At 33.5% G+C, this 17,178-nt stretch overlaps 2 protein-coding genes across 3 annotated transcripts in view; both read right to left on the reverse strand.

The window, feature by feature from the left end:
- GTG1 (GPCR-type G protein 1) overlaps window positions 1-4,602 on the reverse strand; it is a 20,934-nt gene extending 16,332 nt beyond the window's left edge. Inside the window, exons 1-4 of one of the 2 annotated variants that reach the window (XR_002445044.2) lie at window positions 4,090-4,601; window positions 2,515-2,615; window positions 1,936-2,043; window positions 1,135-1,255 (exon numbers count right to left, since the gene is read on the reverse strand). Coding sequence is in view for 1 of the 2 variants with exons in the window: in XM_021425975.2 (XP_021281650.1) it covers window positions 1,135-1,255; window positions 1,936-2,043; window positions 2,515-2,615; window positions 4,090-4,304 (545 nt within the window). In the remaining variant the exon portion in view is untranslated. Of the gene's footprint in view, window positions 1-1,134; window positions 1,256-1,935; window positions 2,044-2,514; window positions 2,616-4,089 lie in introns of both variants that reach the window. The other variant, XM_021425975.2, reaches the window with a different exon arrangement.
- Window positions 4,603-5,532: 930 nt separating this feature from the next.
- Window positions 5,533-10,962, reverse strand: LOC110414658 (growth-regulating factor 4-like). Its single transcript, XM_021425979.2, has 4 exons — window positions 10,752-10,962; window positions 9,352-9,706; window positions 6,367-6,773; window positions 5,533-6,290 (listed from the first exon to the last, which is right to left on the reverse strand). Exons 1-4 carry the CDS (start codon window positions 10,939-10,941, stop codon window positions 6,283-6,285), a joined length of 960 nt encoding a protein of 319 aa, XP_021281654.1. The 5' UTR covers window positions 10,942-10,962; the 3' UTR covers window positions 5,533-6,282.
- Between the last annotated feature and the right edge of the window lie 6,216 nt (window positions 10,963-17,178).

Raw genomic sequence — 17,178 nt, forward strand, 5'->3', positions numbered from 1 at the left:
GCTCAAGGTAATAATGAAGAGAAGTTGAAACAAGTGAATCCAGACATCTATGAGAAATATATTAAGGCCTACTCGTCAGAGCCGAGTTTTTCTAACTTGAGGAGACTGATGTAGGCGTATTAAGAATTTTATTTTATTTAGTATTTTCATTAGCTTAGGATTTTATTTTCTTTATTTTATTTAGTTTGAAATTCTTTTTCCTATCTTTATTAGAATTTTAGTACTTTAAGTCTTTATTTAGGATTAGGATTACTATTTGATTAGTATTTATCTTAGCTATTATAAATAGGTGATCTTAGATAGAAGATTATTATTATCTTCTTTTGTTATTTTTGAATATTTATTCAAGAAGTTTCTTTTAAAACCCAATTATCTTTTTATTGTTCCAACACAATCAACCCTATTCTAGCCCTAATTGTTGAGTTCCAATTGCCCTAAACCCTTTGGCTACATCATGAAAACTTGAAGTCCCAATTTCAGCCACAAAAATTTAACCAGACACATCTCAGACAACTCCTTATAAGCCATAATTTGTAATAAGTGCAACCTCCAACTTCTTACAGCCGCGCTATTGTCAAACCATAACATGACCATTCCTGACCTGCCACTTCTTGGAAATGGCAGAATCTCTGAAAGCTTTCAATAGATATGCAAATCACTCCACCTTCACCCATCCTACTATTTCTGCTGGTATAATCTTCCTCAAACCCTCTTCACTCCTTGCAACTGGTTCAGCCTCATAACAAGAAAAAATATCTCTCCTACATTAATTGATACACTGTAACTATTCCCTGGGTTTTCCCCTCATCCAATTCCTGAGCACTTGTCTCCGGTACCTAAGCAAATATATTCATGATGCCTTTATTTTGTTCAAGGACATCCCATCTTCTTGAATTGCTTCCAACTAATCAGTGGAAGATCACATAAACCAAAGGTGATGGAAGAGAAGAAATAAGGTTGCCCAAACAAGTTATGACCAAACATAATACCAAACAAGCATAACAGAAATGCAGGAAATAATGTTCTTAATAGAGGTAAAAGGTTAGATTTATAATGAAACATGCAGGAATAAAATCTGTTTAACTCTCCTGCATCCAAAAACCAAGAAATCGACAATTTAGTACATCTCAGTACCTGATGAAGAGGGACAAATAGCTGTATGGCAAATTTACAGCACCAAAACCAGATAGGACAGCCATGACAGTTACTCCAACAACACCAATTCGACTGACCAACTGAGGCATTGTGAAGAAACCTGAAAATCAAAATCAGAAGAAGCTGAGCAGCTGGAAAGAACTAGCTAATATTTCTGAAACACTTGCATAAAAGATCTATGCATAAATTTAAAATAAGACTTTTCTTTCCTTGTTGCTGATATATTAACATTTAACCCATTATCCTTGAATCCAGGTTACTGACAACTGGCAAGAAAATCCAGCTTTTGCCGGCATAGAAATAGCCAGGCAGAAATGGAATCTTTTAAAGAGATAAGAAACGCAAAAACGCCAAGGGTGTCACTGATCTCTTTGCCTTATCCACAACCCAAAATATTATTGTTCTATTTTACAATTGAAACCTCCAAACCAACCATAAATTTCTCTTTGGCCCCAGCTAATATTCCAGGACTACTGCAACCTACATTGTTTTTCTAAATTCTTAAAAGGCCCCAAATTTGCTCCATTACCATCAAATTATAAACATCCTCCAATCTTTAATGCTAAGCAGCCCCCAAAAAGTTCAGGTGCAGTGTTGTATCATTAAGATCAACCTTTGAAGTCATTTCCTCAAGTTACAGACTACGTAAGAGGTCATGGATTGAAACCAAATCCAATCAGAACAGAGGGCAAGAAATATGTTAACAAAACATGATGACTTTCTGCATGTGCATGTCATAAAGATTGAAACTATGAACTTAACTAAATGAAAATCCAAAACCTTTGTCAGGAGAGGGCATGGGAAAGTGAATGCCCATGCGCCAAAAAGCATAGAGAAATGCCAACAAGAATAGGATAGCTCCCAATCCAGCCCGCTCCTTCCTCACACCTGAAATGAACATGCAGAAAACATCAGGAGGCCTACAGATAATCAATGAACCCATTTAAGATGTTATTTATTTTGTCTTTTAGCAACTAGCAAGTTTGGCCTCAGAAATCTTCACTCACTGCATTCCCATATACAAAGGCACCAAGTGACATTTTTAAAAACACTCTTAACTCCCCTCACAGATCCCTCTCAGCTCAAAACTCAATTGTGCGACATAGACATATAAATCCATGATAAAAAAACAGAGTATATTCACCATTCTCCAGTGAATTAACTGATTAAATATGATGGTCATATTGAAGAATGTAGACAGTTAAATTTAAAAGGAGACACAGCAAAGTTTTCAAAAATGTTAACATTTTAACATTAACCCTCACAAGAAAAATAGCAAATTTAAGAAAATAATACTAGATTATAAAAGAAACATGGAGTTAAAGAACTCAATTGGCATTAAGAAAAACACAAACTTACCACTGTTGCAAAGCATCAAGTAACAATGGTAATAAGGCAACATGAAAACCAATAGCAAAATCAAACAGAATAGGTCCACCTTCCAGTTTATCAATCTTGCCCTACCAACAAAAACAATGTGAATTAACATTCTATTAGAGAATGAGGTAATGAGTGTAACAAAATTCAAATAAGCAACCAGAAGGAGGGCATGATTTCATGTTGGACACTAAAATATAGTAACAAACTATAAAATGAAGGAAGAGCGAAAGGACATGATGGACACAAACAATAACTACTCGCAAAATGCTCATTACGTAAGGCATTTTTTCTCTCTTTTTTTCTTTTTGGAGATAAAAAATGACATCATGGTCATATCCCTTGTGGCCCAATTAATTAAAACCATGCTTACAAACCACCCTAGAGAATTAATAAAATTAAGAACAAAAGAATCACAAATCAATAATAGTAACTTCTCCAGAACAACCAAAAAACTAAATATTTAGAAGTCTAATGTACTTTGTTTTCTTAAGAATTCAGAAAGGGGACTTCTACTAATCCGTATATGCATTTTCATGTTTCAAAAAGAATCGATTCACTTAACATTACCCTTTGGGCGGAAGATCAAGCTCAGTAGTTCATTAACACCAATACCATCAAAATCAATTCTAAAACCACACTTTTCCCTTCTAACATTTTCTTCCAATAAACAAAATATCACATACAGAGGGAAGCAAATTAGTTAGACACTATGTTACACAGACTCTTCACTTTACCCTAACAAAACCGTGTCCAACACTTCTTGGATACTTCACTATTCATATGGATATTGCATTTTAATCGTAAAAAATAATGAAAAAAATTGTCAAAAACATAACATACCCGTGCCCATCACCCTATCCCAAGTCCATATAACATAGGTTAGGCATAAAAATTCACCTACGTAAATGCCATGCCTGATAAATTTTCTAAGAACCAAACAAACAAGCACACCAGTCTTCTAAAAGCAAAAGGCAAGTAAATAAAGTAACAACCAAAAGATACTAAAAAATAAATAAAGCAATTAATAACTCCATATGCAAAATACATTCACCAGTTGCCAAGAGTTGAATTAGTCCCACAAAACCAGGAAAACCCTACTAATCAAATTTTAATTCAACTTCTTTTTCCCATTCAAAAGCAACCCAAAAAACCAAAAACAAAACAAACAAAACCCATATAACTAAAACACTCAAAACACCTAACATACATGGAAAGTTAATCCTAATAAAGCACAAATCACACAAGTTAAGTCGCATTACTTACATACTTACATTAAAACCACATCTATCAAAAACCCAATTTTCAAAAATTCCTACGCATTCCCATTTCTCAATAATAAATGTCAAAAAAGCCCATATGATGCACTCAAAATTTTATTCAACTTCATTTCCTCTAGTCACAAAGCAAAACCGATAAAAGTAGATGCCCTTGGAAACTCCTAAACATTTATAGAACTATAGTTAACTCCTGAAAGCAAAATTAGACTAAACTAACAAAACCAAATTTCCAATCAACAAAAAGAAGATGCAAAGAGAGAGCGGAGGAGACTCTTACTCTCTGGAGAGAAGAGGGATAATCTCGAAAAGAACAAGCTGGAGAAGATTACAAGAGAAAGCGAAAACAATACTGAAAATGATCTGAACCAAAGCTCTTTTCTCCTCGTACTCTTTGTAAAGTCTTCGGTTTAAGAACCAAAGACCTGCCCATCCAAGAAGAACAAGCGATCCAATGACCACCATTCCTTCGCAGATCGCCCATCCCCACCCCATCTCTTCTACAAACTCTCTCTCTCAAACTCTTTGTTCTTTTTGGTTTTCTAGAGTTCCTCTGTGGTATTTGTACGTTGCTGATCTGCTGGAGTAGTTTCCTTAGAAATGGGGAGGAACGCTGCGGTTCGGTTGGCTTGGAAGCTGTACTTGACGCAATGGAAGATAAAAATTTCTTACACCCAGAATTTCTCAGGATTCAAAACCCAAACCCAAAATCAAACATTTGTGGGCTCAGGTTGTGTGATATTACCATCTGCAATCCCTAATAACCGAAAAAATCATGGCCCAACCAAACCCTTCCGAATGGACAAACCGTGTCCTCTTTCTTGTGTTAAAATAGAAAGAGATTTTTCCACACTTTTTTAGTAATAAAAAAAACAATAATTGCTAAAAAAAAAAACAGAGATGATGAATGATGATGTAATAAGGCAGACAAAAAGGGCCCAAAAAGTGGGGGGAGAGACGTGGCCGGGAACAAGAAATGACGCAGGTGTACGTCCAGTGAAAAAACAAATAATAAAAAATGTGGGAAATCCGTAGAGGGAAGGAAGCACGTGATGTATGGTTCCCACACCAACAATCACTGACGCTTTAACAACACCCTGTCCTCTCTTGGGCCTTGGGCCCCACCACTCTCTGTCCTTTCTTCTTCACGTTTCCCTATGCGCACGCTTGCCGACGTTTTGTGCTCTCGCTCTCTCTTCTTTCTTTCTTTTTTTTTTTCCCAATTACTATATACTTAAATTTATAAATTATTTACATTATATTCTCTCTAGGTTAAATTGTCACAGCTATTCCTTTTTAACCAAAATGTTTTATGCTTTTAAACATTTTAATTAATAAAAATTTTATAAAATTTGCAATAAAAATCTATTTCTTTCCAAATTTTTAATTTAAAAAATAAAAATGAATCCAAATTAAAAACTTTTTACCAAAAAATTCGGAATGTACTAAACTTATTTATTTATTTTATTTTGTATTTAATAAATGTTATTTTGTCTTGTCTATGTTTTTTAATCTCTTCCCTTATTGTATAATGTATAATGTCAGAGAATTAGACATACTTTTACCTATTGTAATGTAGTAATTAATTTAGTTTGAACAAAACATAGGTAAAATTCTTAATCAATACTAAAAAATTCATAAAAATACAAAGCATAAATCAATTTTTTTAGCATTTAATTGTAGCATTAATTTCTTTACCAACAGGCTAGCATCCAAACAAAAGAATTCCCAAAGACTTACTTGGATAAAAATAAAGTAGGAAAGAAATTTAAAGCAACACTATTTAAGCACATCACACTTGCTTCAATCGCATCTTTGTCCACAAATGTTCATGTTTTTCCCACTCTGATTGTTTAATTAAGGAGTTGTGTTAAATCATTGTGTACCTTTGTCTTGTGCCCTGATTTTTCAGTTGAAAATTCAATGCTAATACAACCACTTGGACTTACTTGACTCAAACTGGTAAAAATGGGTGTGAAGTTGAGATATAGAACCCTCAGATTGGAGCAGTAGAACTCTACCAATGAAGAATTTACTTGGACTGCATATATGGTCATTGAGCATAAGCTTAATGGTATTTCATTAAGCACAATCACTGCAATAATCCAACTACACATCAAAAACAGGCACAAGGCCACAACCACCACCAACTTCACATTTCTAAAGCTAGCTATAATTTTTTTACCATGTAAATAATAAAATCCATGCAGGAAAATTGTTGCTCTTTCTTTCAATTCAAACCGCAATGTTCTGGATTTTTTTTTTCAGTTACCTGCTAGGGTTTGTTTTATTTTATACCTAAAACCTGAACCTTGCAGTGTACTAATACACAAGACAGTGATGCTGAAAACCCACAGTTCTAGAACAACAGAGGCAAACGAAAATCATCAAGGGGTACAATATTTTAGTCCAGTAGCTAGAACTTGTCTGGGCCTTCTCTAGTAGAGTTCCAGAATTCTCGGATTCTGTTCCTTCAACTATCTGCAGCACAATTCCAAGGCAAGTTTTAGACAAAAGTAGGACATCTGCGGGAATATCTACGCAGTTTGAGACTCACCATGCGGAGAACGAGAACTAGTTGTGGAGAAGTCAGACGAAGCCATTGGAATGGATATGGAGAGCTGGGTTGTTGAGAATGAGGTCTGGTTGGATCTCTCGTCTTCAAGAGCTGACCAAGAGTCCCTGGGTTTTGGCCACTCATCAAAGAAAGGTCGAAGAGATTGACCCTCATGCTTCACAGGTTCTCCAGAGTTAAATTCATTGCTGAAAAATGAATGCTGGGGATAATCATTCTGTAAGATGTGGCTGCCACTAGATTTTGACTGAGGGTACGAGGAGACTCTAGATTGCATAAGAGGCCATGTGTTGTCCAGTTGAGTTTCTATCTGGAGGCCCCGGTTGCTCCCTGAAGCTTCAGAGAAGAAACTATGCTCACCAACCTCAGGTTTAAGTCCTTGAAGATACCTGTGTGTTATAATGAATTGAGAGAAACACATTAAAATATGGTTAACCAGCTTCACATCTTTATATAAAGAAACAAGGTCTAAATGTCAAGTGGTATTTAACAAATTGACATGCTCGTAAACTCAGCATACTTGTTAGAAAAAATAATTAAACCAACAAACATGCATTTTAAAACACACAACTGAAAATATCCAGCATCATCAGACAGAAATGGAGAACAAGATCATTTAATTCATTCTAATGTATCTGTATGAAGATGTTATTAAAGACAAGGATTCCATGGTGAGCTTTTTTCAATATTGCATCACCAACCATGATGCGTCCTTCTCATAATCCAGTTAAATTGTGTCAGAAATCATTTAAGGGACGAAAGACATGCATGTATAGCACAGAGGCAGTCTTACACTTATCCGAAATGCAGCAGAGAAATAAAGGGAGAACAAATGACAGAATCCAAGCAATAGATGAATAGAACAGAAATAGTGAAACATCATGAAACTCAGTATAAATGACTAAAATAACATGAATTCTGCACAGTCAGAATGCATTAGCAGCCTGAACTTATAAGAATTTAGGATGTAGGAGCTATGTAATATAAAGGCACTACAATGAGACAGTCTAAGCTTATTCCACAAAAAGGAGAAAGTAGGAGTTAAAAAAAATTATGGAATTGAAATGATAATAACATCACAGGTGAAAACTCAAGCAAGTCAAGCATATGTGCTAGAGAAAATGACAGGATTAAATGAATCTGCACAGTCTAACTGCATAGACATCATGGAATGACATGGATATATTGAAACCTCTGCCATCCAATTACAATGTTTTCAGAATCCAGAGCATTTGGACCAACCAAATAAACATGAAAATTATTCAATTATTCAATTCCTCAAGCATTTTTGCAGCCACTGCAATAAAAGACTATCAGAAACTAGGTGGCTGCAAAGCTAACAGTGTTACAAAGTAAATGCTAATTCCAAAGCAGAACAGCTTGTGCTTTTAAGAATTACAGTTACAGGACAGCATAATAAAAGGAGAAGAAAGAATATTTAAGCTCAAGAATTAACCTAGCAACAGTGAAGAACTGTCAGATAAAGAAGGAAATGACAAGTTTAACCAGGAAAGAAAAAAAAAACAGAATACTTACAAATTTGCAGGCAAAAGTAATTTGAGAAACAGATGATTTACTAAGTCCTTTTACGATATCATAGAAAGTAAAACACAGGTACAGACAGAGTTGTTACACTTCGTATAGCTATCTTTTACGACCTCAGACTCAGGATACCCTGTCATTTTCTTCAAAAGATTGCAGGTCATATACAAGGTTCCAGCAACACCACTAAATGCAAATTCTACCTTTCGCATCTTTCCCTTTTGACAGAAAACAAAGAGGGTCAATATGCCACTAGTTCAGAATGCTTGTCAGATTTCTGCAATGGAATTAAACAGAGGAAACAGAAAGCAAAGAAACAGACTCAAAAGAAGACCGTAAAAAACACACTCTACTGTGACAATGGAATTCTACCCTGTCCTGATGGACATATGGGCCCCGAACCCTGAAATTGCAGAAAATTAAAAAGTTCAAGGAACCTATCCATCACCCACATCATGGGAGCATTCCAACATAAAACGTACTACATTACATCATCAACAGGCCAAATAAGAACAAGATTAGCTGCATATTTAACATTCTATAGCTTTCTGAAATTCATTTCGGAGAACAAGTTTTGAACACCATGAGGAACAACTAATGACAATGATAAACTACAAGCTTAGGTTGTAAAAATAAAACACATGTATATATCCATGCACTGAGAAACTATCTTTTGAAATAATTTGGAAGACAAATAGTTGTTCCCTTCTATTAGCAGATTTTAGGTAATCCTGGGATCAAATTCTGCAAAAAAAAAGAGTATCTATCCCACTAGACAGAAACAGAATGAGTGGGATAATTTCTCACCCGGTAGTATGCTCTGGACAATTTCTCATGGCTGTCAGACAACAAAATGAATTTCATGGAGAAAACAAAAGCAAAGAACCGGACCAAAAAAGAATAACTGTCAGCGAAGAACAAATTTCGGCTATCACACTACTGATTTTATCATCCATCTTTGAGGACACCAGGGCCCAGAACCCTGAGCTTAACAGAAACTTTTAAAGTTTCTGCAACATCTCCATTACCCAAATGGGCAGGAATCTGCAATTTCACTCCTACCACACAATATAACAGATATGGGCCCAACAAACAATATATCTTACATCAGTACAACGGCTAAAAAATCCAAAACTCATACCACAAAACATATTTTCAACAATTTACAAACTGAGAAGGCTAACAATCTAATGCTCCAAAAAAAGTTTCAAAAAAAAAATATTGGAGCAAAATTACAAACCTTTCTCTAATTGTGAAGAAATTACCATAAACAAAAGAGAATAGAATTTAACATCAAACCTTTCTTATGCTCACTTACTAAAAATGGAAAAGAAATATAATAATGGAATCCAGTTTTAAGTTCAATTTTTTCTATTATGAGCAAAGAATGAAACTATGTGAAACTTAACACATAAAATGAATTACCTATAATCTTTGCTTGGGATTCCATAGGGGATCGACTCCATATGATAATGGGACTGACTGGTTCCAGAAGCAGTGCCTTGTGTACTACCAAAGGCATGTAACGGAAGGTTCTGGAAGCTTCCAGTCCCGCCACTGCTTCCAGAAACAGTTAGTGATGTCACAGTAGATGATGACTGTGTCATAGTTTGTGATTCCACAGGCTTTCTTGAACGGTTACGGCCACGGTGCATGTGCCGCTCACAATACTTGGAGTCCGGGTATGCATCTTTAGAGCACCGCCATTTCTTGCCATCGGTTCTCCTGCATCGTCCCGGCTCCGGATCCACCTTCTTTCCATAGAAGGAACAGTACCCCACTGCAAAATCACACTCACCTCTGATTTATAACAAGGTTTTCATGAACAAACATGAACAAGTGTAACAAAACATGAATAAATTATGTTCCAAGTTAAATAAAATACAACAAAACCAATGACAACAACATAATAGATTAAAACAATAACGTTATATAACTCTATAAATCATAAGTATCAGAATATGAATAAAAAATGTCAAAAGTGATAAAACACTTGATGATTAAGACATCAACAATATCACATGGATGACTAAAGAAATACAGATGAAAAGTATTTAGCATCAGCCACAAGAATCTTTTGGCATAAACTACTATAAAAGTATATATGTAAAATCCATAATATCAGCATAAAATCCATGAAGATGATGGTCACAAGAAACCTACTTAAACAAAAAAGGCAAACCAATTGAAACATAGAAAATTTGTTTTGGAATTTATCTGCAAGAAATTTGAGAAAAACAGCAAAAGGGTCCAATTTTGTCCTTGAAACGTGATTTTAATGATCAAGTAAAGAGACTACCCACAAACCCCAACTGCTATTATCAAAGTCAATTAATTTAGCTGGTAAAAGGAATGTTTCCCAATCTATCCATTGGAACTATAAACATCCATGAAAACATCAAATAATATCTACTCATCTAACATCTATATAAAAAACTTTATCTTCAAATCCATTAAAAGGGAAAATCATTTCTAATAAATGAGTAATCTCTTTATTTTGGTTATATTTTACCTATTAAAAATAACAAAAAGTTTAAAACAATTTTTTTTAAAAAAAAGTCTGATTATGATTGCCTATGCTTTTCAAAAAAGAAAAAAAAAAAAAAAAAACAGAAAAAACAGAGAAAGAAAAAATTTCCCAATTCCTCTTAAACCAGAAAAAAGAAAAAGACACCCAATCACTAACAAGGTTCCTCAAATCAATACAAAATACACCCAGAAAAGAAGGGAAAAAAATCAAAACATCAAATCTTAAAAAGATAATAAAAAGGAGAAAGAGAGAGGGTTTTAAAGAAGCTAAGAAAAAAGAAATTTTTTTGGCTTACTGGTGGGGTGGTGAAAGAACCTATGAGAAACGGACTCAAAGCTCTTCTGAATAGGGAGCACAAGATCATGTGGCACAGGCAAACCTGCCATCATATACTTAAAGATCAAAGCTTGATGTTCCAGTTCTTGCCATTGTGACACTGTAAATGGTGATGACCTCATTGCCATCATCCCTCCTCCTGTCCCCATCCCCCCACCACCACCACTCCCGCCCCCCCTCCACCGCCCCCTCCGCACCCCCACCATTATTCATCTCCACCACCACCACCACCCAGACAACTAGTATATATAAATATATAAATACTTCAAAAAAGCTTTGCTCAGTATTTTCTTTTTTATTCCTATAACTCACTTTTTCCAACTTTAGAAGCTTTTCAAAGCCACAAACTAGAACATATTTTTAAGACAAGGAAGAAGAAAAACATTGGCCATAGATCAACAAGAACCTCTGTCTCAAACATATTTGTTGTTCTTGTATTGCTATGTCACAAAGTCTCTATCTATAATATATATATATATGTATATATATATATATGTCTCTGCTTTGCTTTGCTATGTGTGTCAAGAGAAAAAGAAGGGGGCAGTGTCTCTGAGAAGGAATCCTCAGAGCCTAAGTTTGGTCTCATTTTATTGGGGAAGACAAAACCATTTTTCTCTTTTTTTTTAATTCTTTTGTGTTATATTTATTTATTGAATTAATAATTATGTTTAGCTAATTATTGGTTAATTAACCCATGGTTACATTAATAATTATACCCTTAATTAATTAACTAAGCTGTTTTCTTTTTCTTTTCAGTAACGGTAATAAAGGAAGTGTCGCTCAAAAAGGACAACGAAGGCGGTGTCTGAACGAGACTTCTTGTTGTAGGGAAGAGGTAGTGTTGTCTTAAGATGAAGTGATGCGTGAGGAGTTTTTGGTAACTAGCCAAATGTAGATAAGAGAAAATGCGGACGATATTTTTAAAAAATTTTGTTTTTACATTTTGGTTTTTTTTTATTTTAAGGTTTTTATTGAATTTTAATTTTCCTAAACTTGGGGTTTTTCTTTTTTTTTTTCCTTTTATTGTCAGGGTGTGGGTTTTTAATGGGTTAGGGACCCACTACAGCTTTAAGTTTGCTGGCAAGGTTGAAGCAAATAAGGAAATTATGATTAAAAAAGAAATGACCTTTTTCAATTTGAAGGTTCTTACTCATTCTCTAGCCTAGGAGGGTATAAGTGTTTGTATAAAAAATTTTTAATATCGGACAAATCACAGCATGGCATATCATATGTAATTATTTTATTAAGGTTAAGTTTACTTTTATAATAATTAAAAATAAATTCACCATTATTAAGATCTTTTAATGGAATCTTGTACCTTATTTAGCATTTCATTGATGATTATTGCAATCAAATGCACCTCAATTGTAGTTGTAAATTTTGTAAGTTTCCATAACATAATGAAAGAAAGAATCCAACTTAGTTTGATTAATGCTTTTATTTCTTGTTATATGTTTTTTTATTTTTTATATACTTTTTTTTTAAATAATACAAGGCGTCATGACAAATTTTTAATTGGAATCTGGCAGCGGCAGCTCTTCTTCCGAAAATTGTTATTTAATTTACTTGATAGTATTAGTTATTCATTGTTAATCAGAGGTAGAGTCAAAATATAAACATGCTTAGACCGTTTGAATAAAATGATTATAGTTTTTTAATTAGTTAATTTGTATTAAATAAATAATCTTGTTGTAAAAATGCCTCTTTCGGTATTTTATTAAATCAGAAAAAAAAAAACTCTTGCGGTGAGTAGAACTGGAAAGTTCCTCTGTGGGCATTTGGAAGAAGCAGATAACAACAAAGTATGAATAAGAAAGGCAACATGGTATTTCTTTTAGGTATAAAAGACAAGGTATTTGCTATATTTTTTTTTTTCACAAAGTTACAACTTATAAATAACCAGAGATATGAATAAATTTGTATTTTTTTAAGTTTAAAATTTCACATTTAATTATTTTACACTTAAATTGGTTTTTTCGTGTATCTAAGTAGCAATGGAAATAGAATCAGCGAAGGGAAAAATAATAATAGTTGATGAAAGAGTTTGATAGCACACTAGGGCATCATGATTGGGTGTCGAATTTGGTGTCTTAAACTGGTGTACTAGGATGTGCATTCAAATTCCCTTGTCAGACGCCCAAGGAACCATTGCCCAGCAAACTTCGATTGGCTTTAAAAGAGTTTTATAGTTATTCAAGAATAATAAAACACATTGAATGAACATAAATCAAATCATAAATTTTAAGTGGAGTTCTTTAATTAAAACAATAAAACTCTTTTCTCCACAATATCTTTGTATATGTGTGTGATATCAAAAAATTATTAAGTTTATACATTAATGATTGAGTTTTTAAATTTACTAACAGAATTCGAACATGGCTAGGAAAGATAAATGAAAAAGGGTCTCCTTAAAGGGGTGACCTGTCCAAAATCTAGTACACCAGCAAGTAACTTTAGCAAAAGATCTTTGAAAACCCTAATCATTTGTCCCCTCACCCACCAGCTGCCACCTCTTTTCCTGACAGCAACCACACGTGATGGGCTGGACCATAGGCCCAAAGCCACCAACCGGCACCAAGCAACCGGAGATAGCCGGTTAACATGAGGGTGAGTCAACCGGTTGGTTGCCGGAAACCAGGTGACATCCTATGGTGGGGCTCAGAGCCATCAGAGAAAAAGAAAGCCAATAACGCAACGTGGGGTCCATAGCTTTTGATGCTTTTTGGGGTTTTGCATCACATTGTGTTGTGGGACCGCGTCTCCATAAATTCCATGGACCACCCCCCTCACATTATTCTTGAATTTAGCACCACATTTTTTTTTCTTTATAATAATATTTTTCGGGTTATAAAATATCAAAGAATTTTTCACTTTCTTTTATTTTTTTGTTCCTTTTTAAGTCTTATCAAATATGTAAATTTGGTCTGATTTTATATTAAATTGTTAAAAAAAAAGAGAATTCCGCATGTAAAAGTTCATTTTTTATTTTAATATTATATTTTCATTTCAAACAATCAAGTGGTAGCTCAAACATATATTTATTCACATTTAATACTTGAAAATGGACGATGTAATTTGTCATTTCTCCAAGAAATTGTTGAAAGATCAAACTTATAATTGCCAATACATTACCCCACACAATAAAGGAAAGGGTAAGCCTGAGGAAGAGACAATGAACTAGTACATTTCATTAAACGGAAAAGGTAAAAAGTGTACAAGTAGTTGTTGGTTTATCTAATGCATGCCTGAGTTATTTATAATTTTTATCATGCAACTCTAGGGCTTTTATTTTCTTCGGTATTTTGTTCACATCATTCTAAACTATTAGTACAAGACTAAGTCTCAAAAAAAGCATATAAACAAATAAATCAAAGAGGGAGGTAGTGTAAATGACAAGTAAATCTGTCCCATTTATTTTCAAATCGAGATATAGAGACTAAAGTGTATGTAAATCCTTGTCTAAATCTGAAATGCTAAAGCAAGGAAGAAGATTTCTACTGTGAAAATGACAGCAATTTTTTTTTTCATCCTGAACTTAAGTTGGAGTCAATGGAAAACTGATATGAAGTATAGAAATTGACCCTTCACCACTCATAGGTTTGGAGCCATCCTACAATCTGAACAAAAGAGAACAAAAATATTCCCATCTTAAAATAAATAAAAATGTACATACATCTATCTATTTTTAGGAGGAAAGAAAAAAAAAAGGGGGCAAAAGCATTCCTTGGGTGCCATTTATATCTATACCTACAGTGCAATTCAGATGAGATTGAGAATGAGGCAAGCCAACAATATTTTACAGACAAATTCGCAAAGTGTGGACCCACTGTCACATGTTCTTTGGGGAAGAGGAGGAGGAAGAGGAGGGGCAGAAAGGGGGATTCATTTTCTTTTACCCTCCCAATGATATAATGAGACAGATATAGGGACCAGGAGGAGGCATGATTTTCTGATAAAAGAAAATGAATAAAATGAGGGGGCAAAACAAAATTAAATTAAAAAAAGAAAAGAAAAGAAAACACATGGATAAGATCTAAAGGAGAGAAACCTAATACTAGTATTTTAACTATATTTGTTTTTTTTTCTCTAATATTTGGAATCTTTGGAGAGGTTGTGTGAACTTTATTATTGCATAGAATTTATCACATTAACCTTGGTTTTTAAAGTTGCTTTTAATTTTATTAGTTTTGCCAGATATTATAAGTTCATTAAATAGACAAAGTTTTCTAAAAGGGGAAAATTTTGGCCACATGCAGTTACTCTTCTATGCCAATTAATTAACCTCTGCCAACCCAATGTCAATAAACTACTATATGCTATGTGGAATTTATAAAACTGCATGAAAATAACTAATACCCCACTGATCAATTCTGTCTCAGTTATTTAAGAGTTGCAATCTACCTAGGAGTACCATTGACATTCTATTACCACTTGCTGGATACTTCAGTTTAATTTTCAAGGAAGATAATTAATTGATATGTTAAATTTGCATTTATCGATGCCAAAATATGCTCATATATGAATAATAATTAAAAACAAAAAACAAACTTTGCATGTGTGGATGCCTGTCATTAGGAATTCGAAGCCACTTATTAGGACCAAGCTAGAGGGAAAGAGAGTTTGGGGGTATTGCTAAATAATGCATGCATTCATAGTGTATCGTTTTGCATGTTGATACTTGACAGGCAGCCAGCTATTTTTAATTATGTAGTGAATGCTGATCAAAAAGAGCAAAGACTCAAAGTGAGGCAAGGTAAAGACTAAAGAGCATTGAAGAAGCTTCATCACATCTGAAAATTTTCCTGAATATATAATTTCACTGAAATATGTTAGATCTCTTTCTCTCCACGTATTCACGGGAAGAGAAACAAGAAAGGAACCCAACGCCACACAACCCACCCCCCCCCAAAAAAAAAGGCATCAAAATGAATGTGAGAGGTAAGGCTCCTCTTCCTCCCTAAAAGAGTTAAGAGCTTAGCTGGTTCACACTCTCTCCCTCCATCCACCACAAAAAAGCATTTGAAAGATACATCACACACTTTGGCCCTTTTTTTGAATGTCCGTACGAGAAATGCCCTATAACTCAATCATGGCTTTGCCTAAAAATTAAGGCCAAACCCAACTCTCAAAGCAACCATCATTGCTTCTTGAAGCCCTTTGTGAGACCACACTTATATATTATTATTATTATTATTTCTTGATACCCACAGTATTTTTATGAAAAAAATTATACATATTCTCAAAAATATTATAACTAAATACAAATCAAATACTGTATATGGAAACAAAGTCTTTGTTCTTGTTGGGGTATAATGTCTTAGTTGATTTGCATCTTGACTTAATCAACACACAACCAGCAGAATGATAAACTTTTGAAAATGATAGGTAATGATAGAGAGTGGGTTTTGTATGGGTCACAAGATAAAAAACTTCTTTAAGCACTAAACTCAGGCATCAAATGTACTCAATTAACTTTTTCTCCTTAAATTATCAAAATAATAATAATAATAACTTTGTCTCCAAGATTTGGTCACTTAACTGTTTTGCCCATTTTAATAAGTGCAAGCAAGAAAGTAGTTCCTCCAACACTGATCATTAAAACTCATATGCTGTGTAGGGGGGACAAATAGGTATGTTTTTGGTTTTAGATAATTAAAACATGTTATGACCAAGAATGTTGTTGGGACATTTTAGGACAAAGGAATTGATGAGTAATGGACCAAGAAGTGGAAGTAAAGAGATAATTATAGAGAACAAGAGCGTTAAATTAATGGAAAAATTAGAAATTTTTAAACAAATATATAAACATTTGTCAATATGCATAATAATTTAAAAATTATTTGAATTATTTTTAAATTTTTAAATAATTATTTATTTTTTATTACATTCAATCAAATTATTATACTTTTATTTTAAATCAAATATAAGTTTTTAGGGCTAACTTTCATTAATCAAAACGTTACTTATTATTTTTTATATCACATGACATCGACATAGGTGACGAAATTTATCACCCCGATCATATCATCATATCACATTAATATACTATATTATCATTTAACATGTCAACATATCATGTTAATATTTTACAATATAAAAAAGATGAATGACGTTTTAACTAACAACTATAAATTAATCATCAAATATTTTTTTTAATCTAAAATAAAAGTAGAATGATTTGATTCGATGTAATAAAAAATAAAAAATTATTTAAAATTTTTTTGAGTCTATGTCTTGCAAATATTACATATTTCACTAAGTAATGTTTATAGGTATAATAGGGACAAAATAGTATTTTTCTTGCTTGATATTTTTCTTTAAGCTAAAGAATAAAGAAAACAAGACTTAATTTCCATTAGCATTTGATTTGTCTAGAAGTTATGCCA

This window comes from Theobroma umbraticum, unplaced genomic scaffold (assembly GCF_002168275.2).
Source record: "Theobroma umbraticum cultivar Fairchild unplaced genomic scaffold, ASM216827v3 scaffold_147.0, whole genome shotgun sequence".
NCBI classification, from domain to species: Eukaryota; Viridiplantae; Streptophyta; class Magnoliopsida; order Malvales; family Malvaceae; genus Theobroma; species Theobroma umbraticum.